Source organism: Caretta caretta, chromosome 2 (genome assembly GCF_965140235.1).
Source record: "Caretta caretta isolate rCarCar2 chromosome 2, rCarCar1.hap1, whole genome shotgun sequence".
NCBI lineage: Eukaryota > Metazoa > Chordata > Testudines > Cheloniidae > Caretta > Caretta caretta.
Window position 1 is genome coordinate 98,089,894 of NC_134207.1, and position 6,577 is coordinate 98,096,470.

Sequence of the window (6,577 nt, forward strand, 5' to 3'; positions counted from 1 at the left end):
ATCATAGCTTTCCTGCATTGAAAAGTGAAATGAACCAAACCCTTATGCTTTAATTAAACATTTTGTAAGAAACAATGGACTATGCATAGAGCATCCAAACTCGTTTCACAGAGACTTTGAGTGGAAACATTATTTAAAAAGTGGGACTTGCTTACTCAGCTATTTCAGAAAACCTTCATGGGAGGCAGATATCAAATGTACTGTGTGCATGCGCACTGTTTCTTATTGCTGGGTGTCAGACAGTCCCATTTGTTATTGAGTCGCAGCTACGACATGGAGTCAAGGTTACAATGGCACTTTAAGGCAGCAGTTCTGCACATACATGTATGTGAATAACCTCATGCACGGGAGTCATCCTGCTGATTTAGTTATCTGAACAAGGAATAAACTACATACTCTAAGTATGTGTGCATGTGTCAGGACAATCAAGATTTTCAAAATGAGCTATTTTAGAACTTTAAACTTGGTTTGTGCACTGTTATTTATTATGGCACATTAAGTTGTCCATGACATTTTAGAGAACATCTGGAAAATCGAAGAACTTCAACAGAGTGTACAATCTATCTTAGGCAACTATAATATACTAGGGTGACATCCGGGCCCCACTGACATGAACGGAAGTTTTACTGTTGACTTCAGTAGGGCTAAGTGATTAACTCATATGTGAGACAATGCAGAGGCATAGTGAAGTGAGGCAATGAAAGGGGAATAGTCTAATAAGCTTTCAAAATATAAATGAAATAGAAGGAAAAGGAGAGTGTTTGGTGCACTGCACATATAATATAATGTGCAGTCCTGACAGAGGATTATGCCTTGGCTTGACGTTGTAGCCAGGAAATAATCTTTTGAATTAGCATGTTGGCAATAAGATTCTCTCAAGTCTACCTTCTGGAAGTTAGTTTACTGTGGCTTAGCCCTGGTCTACACTAGGACTTTAGGTCGAATTTAGCAGCGTTAAATCGATGTAAACCTGCACCCGTCCACACAATGAAGCCCTTTATTTCGACTTAAAGGGCTCTTAAAATCGATTTCCTTACTCCACCCCTGACAAGTGGATTAGCGCTTAAATCGACATTGCCGGCTCGAATTTGGGGTACTGTGGACACAATTCGATGGTATTGGCCTCCGGGAGCTATCCCAGAGTGCTCCATTATGACCGCTCTGGACAGCACTCTCAACTCAGATGCACTAGCCAGGTAGACAGGAAAAGAACCGCGAACTTTTGAATCTCATTTCCTGTTTGGCCAGCGTGGCAAGCTGCAGGTGACCATGATGGAGTCCCAGAATCGCAAAAGAGCTCCAGCATGGACCGAACGGGAGGTACGGGATCTGATCACTGTTTGGGGAGAGGAATCCGTGCTATCAGAACTCCGTTCCAGTTTTCGAAATGCCAAAACCTTTGTGAAAATCTCCCAGGGCATGAAGGACAGAGGCCATAACAGGGACCCAAAGCAGTGCTGCGTGAAACTGAAGGAGCTGAGGCAAGCCTACCAGAAAACCAGAGAGGCGAACAGCCGCTCTGGGTCAGAGCCCCAAACATGCCGCTTCTATGATGAGCTGCATGCCATTTTAGGGGGTTCAGCCACCACTACCCCAGCCGTGTTGTTTGACTCCTTCAATGGAGATGGAGGCAATACGGAAGCAGGTTTTGGGGACGAAGAAGATGATGATGATGAGGAGGTTGTAGATAGCTCACAGCAAGCAAGCGGAGAAACCGGTTTTCCCGACAGCCAGGAACTGTTTCTCACCCTAGACCTGGAGCCAGTACCCCCTGAACCCACCCAAGGCTGCCTCCTGGACCCAGCAGGCGGAGAAGGGACCTCTGGTGAGTGTACCTTTTAAAATACTATACATGGTTTAAAAGCAAGCATGTGAAATGGTTACTTTGCCCTGGCATTTGCGGTTCTCCTAGATGTAGTCCTAAAGCCTTTGCAAAAGGTTTCTGGGGAGGGCAGCCTTATTGCGTCCTTCATGGTAGGACACTTTACCACTCCAGGTCAGTAACAAGTACTCGGGAATCATTGTAGAACAAAGCATTGCAGTGTATGTTTGCTGGCATTCAAACAACATCCGTTCTTTATCTCTCTGTGTTATCCTCAGGAGAGTGAGATCTAATTCATGGTCACCTGGTTGAAATAGAGTGCTTTTCTTCAGGGGACACTCAGAGGAGCCCATTCCTGCTGGTCTGTTTGCCTGTGGCTAAACAGAAATGTTCCCCGCTGTTAGCCACAGGGAGGGGGGGAAGGTTGAGGGGGTAGTCACGCGGTGGGAGGAGGCAAAATGCGACCTTGTAACGAAAGCACATGTGCTATGTATGTAATGTTAACAGCAAGGTTTACCCTGAAAGAGTGTAGCCACTGTTTTATAAAATGTGTCTTTTTAAATACCGCTGTCCCTTTTTTTTCTCCACCAGCTGCATGTGTTTCAATGATCACAGGATCTTCTCCTTCCCAGAGGCTAGTGAAGCTTAGAAAGAAAAAAAAACGCACTCGCGATGAAATGTTCTCCGAGCTCATGCTGTCCTCCCACACTGACAGAGCACAGACGAATGCGTGGAGGCAAATAATGTCAGAGTGCAGGAAAGCACAAAATGACCGGGAGGAGAGGTGGCGGGCTGAAGAGAGTAAGTGGCGGGCTGAAGAGAGTAAGTGGCGGGCTGAAGACACGGCTGAAGCTCAAATGTGGCGGCAGCGTGATGAGAGGAGGCAGGATTCAATGCTGAGGCTGCTGCAGGACCAAACCAGTATGCTCCAGTGTATGGTTGAGCTGCAGCAAAGGCAGCTGGAGCACAGACTGCCACTGCTGCCCCTCTGTAACCAACCGCCCTCCTCCCCAAGTTCCATAGCCTCCACATCCAGATGCCCAAGAACACGGTGGGGGGGCCTCTGGCCAACCAGCCACTCCACCACAGAGGATTGCCCAAAAAAAAGAAAGCTGTCATTCAATAAATTTTAAAGTTGTAAACTTTTAAAGTGCTGTGCTTAAAGTGCTGTGTGGCATTTTCCTTCCCTCCTCCACCACCCCTCCTGGGCTACCTTGGTAGTCATCCCCCTATTTGTGTGATGAATGAATAAAGAATGCATGAATGTGAAGCAACAATGACTTTATTGCCTCTGCAAGTGGTGATTGAAGGGAGGAGGGGCGGGTGGTTAGCTTACAGGGAAGTAGAGTGAACCAAGGGGCGGGGGGTTTCATCAAGGAGAAACAAACAGAACTTTCACACCGTAGCCTGGCCAGTCATGAAACTGGTTTTCAAAGCTTCTCTGATGCATACCGCACCCTCCTGTGCTCTTCTAACAGCCCTGGTGTCTGGCTGCGCGTAACCAGCAGCCAGGCGATTTGCCTCAACCTCCCACCCCACCATAAACGTCTCCCCCTTACTCTCACAGATATTGTGGAGCACACAGCAAGCAGTAATAACAGTGGGAATATTGGTTTCGCTGAGGTCTAAGCGAGTCAGTAAACTGCGCCAGCGCGCCTTTAAACATCCAAATGCACATTCTACCACCATTCTGCACTTGCTCAGCCTGTAGTTGAACAGCTCCTGACTACTGTCCAGGCTGCCTGTGTACGGCTTCATAAGCCATGGCATTAAGGGGTAGGCTGGGTCCCCAAGGATACATATAGGCATTTCAACATCCCCAACAGTTATTTTCTGGTCTGGGAATAAAGTCCCTTCCTGCAGCTTTTGAAACAGACCAGAGTTCCTGAAGATGCGAGCATCATGCACCTTTCCTGGCCATCCCACGTTGATGTTGGTGAAACGTCCCTTGTGATCCACCAGAGCTTGCAGCACTATCGAAAAGTACCCCTTGCGGTTTATATACTCGGCGGCTTGGTGCTCCAGTGCCAAGATAGGGATATGGGTTCCGTCTATAGCCCCACCACAGTTAGGGAATCCCATTGCAGCAAAGCCATCCACTATGACCTGCACATTTCCCAGGGTCACTACCCTTGATATCAGCAGATCTTTGATTGCATGGGCTACTTGCATCACAGCAGCCCCCACAGTAGATTTGCCCACTCCAAATTGATTCCCAACTGACCGGTAGCTGTCTGGCGTTGCAAGCTTCCACAGGGCTATCGCCACTCGCTTCTCAACTGTGAGGGCTGCTCTCATCTTGGTATTCATGCGCCCCAGGGCAGGGGAAAGCAAGTCACAAAGTTCCATGAAAGTGCCCTTACGCATGCGAAAGTTTCGCAGCCACTGGGAATCGTCCCAGACCTGCAACACTATGCGGTCCCACCAGTCTGTGCTTGTTTCCCGAGCCCAGAATCGGCGTTCCACAGCATGAACCTGCCCCATTAGCACCATGATGCATGCATTGGCAGGGCCCATGCTTTCAGAGAAATCTGTGTCCATGTCCTGATCACTCACGTGACCGCGCTGACGTCGCCTCCTCGCCCGGTATCGCTTTGCCAGGTTCTGGTGCTGCATATACTGCTGGATAATGCGTGTGGTGTTTAATGTGCTCCTAATTGCTAAAGTGAGCTGAGCGGCCTCCATGCTTGCCTTGGTATGGCGTCCGCACAGAAAAAAGGCGCGGAACGATTGTCTGCCATTGCTCTGACGGAGGGAGGGGCGACTGACGACACGGCTTACAGGGTTGGCTTCAGGGAGCTAAAATCAACAAAGGGGGTGCCTGTACATCAAGGAGTATTTCAGGCAGGACTTCACGGAGGGTTCCAATAAGAAATGGTGCACCTAAGTTATCGTTCTTATTGGAACAAGGAGGTTTACCTGGCCTCTGACTGATACATGCCTAGATTTACCTCGCTGCACCTTCTCTGTGAGTGACTGCAGTGTGACCTAGAGGAATGAGTCCCCTAGATAGGGGAGGAGGCAAATGAGTACAAAACAAATCTGGTCTATTTCTTGTTCTGAGCCACTCCATCTATCTTTTACATCTTTGGCTGGCAGCAGATGGTGCAGAAGGACTGCATGCCATCCACATCTCATGGCTGCTCGGCAGAAGATGGTACAGTACGACTGCTAGCCATCCTCATCTCTTGCCTGCCTGGCAGAAGATGGTACAATACGACTGCTAGTAATCCTCATCTCTTGCCTGCCTGGCAGAAGATGGTACAGTACGACTGCTAGCAGTCCGTATCGCCTGCCCGCTCACCATAAGACGGTTCAATGACCTGGTCAAGTCACTCCAAATTTAGTCCCTGCGCTCATGTCTGCCCGGGCGCTCCCAGCCGACGTGGCCAGGAGCACCTCAGACATGACGATGACGGCTACCAGTCGTACTGTACCGTCTGCTGCCACAAGGCAAGGGGTTGCTGCTACTGTGTAGCAATGCCGTACCGCGTCTGCCAGCACCCAGGAGACATAGGGTGACGGTTACCTGAGCGGGCTCCATGCTTGCAGTGGTATGGCGTCTGCACAGGTAACTCAGGAAAAAAGGCGCAAAATGATTGTCTGCCCTTGCTTTCACGGAGGGAGGGAGGGAACGGGGGCCTGACGATATGTACCCAGAACCACCCGCGACAATGTTTTAGCCCCATCAGGCATTGGGATCTCAACCCAGAATTCCAATGGGCAGCGGAGACTGCGGGAACTGTGGGATAGCTACCCACAGTGCAACGCTCCGGAAGTCAACTCTAGCCTTGGTACTGTGGAAGCGCTCCGCCGAGTTAATGCACTTAACGCACTTCGAGCATTTTCTGTGGGGACACACACACTCGAATATATAAAACCGATTTCTAAAAAAACGACTTCTATAAATTCGACCTGATTTCGTAGTGTAGACATACCCTTAGGCTCTATGGGCAAGTACCATTTTTGACTATTCCCTTTTATTGAGGGACAGAATGTTCAGACATGCAGTCTTTATTTTTTAAATTTCCTTTCACATATCCCATAGCATTTCAAAGCACCCCTAGAATCTGGATACATTTGCAATAATACCATATAATCTTTTCTTACATGCCAACTGGCTAGACTAAAGTCTATATGCATGTGTGGCGTTCTGCTATTAGCAGGAAGTTGTTAGGAATATTTCCCTGAAGTGTCAGAAGGCTGTTTCAATCACAATCTTAATTGCCATATTTCTCTACAATCCTGATCTATACCAACTGTGATTTTTTGTTGAACTATCCAGTCTACCACATGCTGACTTTAGAAGTAAGGTCTTTCATTTCATGATTACCTAACACATGCAATGATTCAAAATGCTGCACATGTAGCACTTTCAATGGTTATATTAATGGGCATGACAGTTTAAGTATACAAATATACAGACACATAGTTGAGGGTCTTGCAAAAATTGTATCGAGGCATGCTGCATTATAAATCAGTTTCTGAGCAGATGCCGTTTCTTTGTGTGATGAAGAATTATCTGGGATTTAAGTAATTTGTTGATTTACCTCCAAGCAGCGTTCCCTAGTTCAATAAAGCTGAATCTGAAAGAGTAGAAGGTGGCAGAAGTCTGGACTTTTCATTAATTCTGTATCCAACTAAGACTAACTGAAACCAAGGTGGCCTGAGGTCAATGGTAAGATTAGTTAAGTTTTATGAAATTCTTACCCTTTGAGAGCTGACTCCAGAATTCAATAAAGGACTTGAACAAGT

The 6,577-nt window shown here is 47.6% G+C and overlaps 1 protein-coding gene across 1 annotated transcript; it reads left to right on the plus strand.

Moving 5' to 3' along the window:
* Window positions 1-248: 248 nt before the first annotated feature.
* On the plus strand, window positions 249-3,070 carry LOC125632263 (uncharacterized). Its single transcript, XM_048840152.2, has 2 exons — window positions 249-1,825; window positions 2,414-3,070. Exons 1-2 carry the CDS (start codon window positions 1,270-1,272, stop codon window positions 2,953-2,955), a joined length of 1,098 nt encoding a protein of 365 aa, XP_048696109.2. The 5' UTR covers window positions 249-1,269; the 3' UTR covers window positions 2,956-3,070.
* The last annotated feature ends 3,507 nt before the right edge of the window (window positions 3,071-6,577 follow it).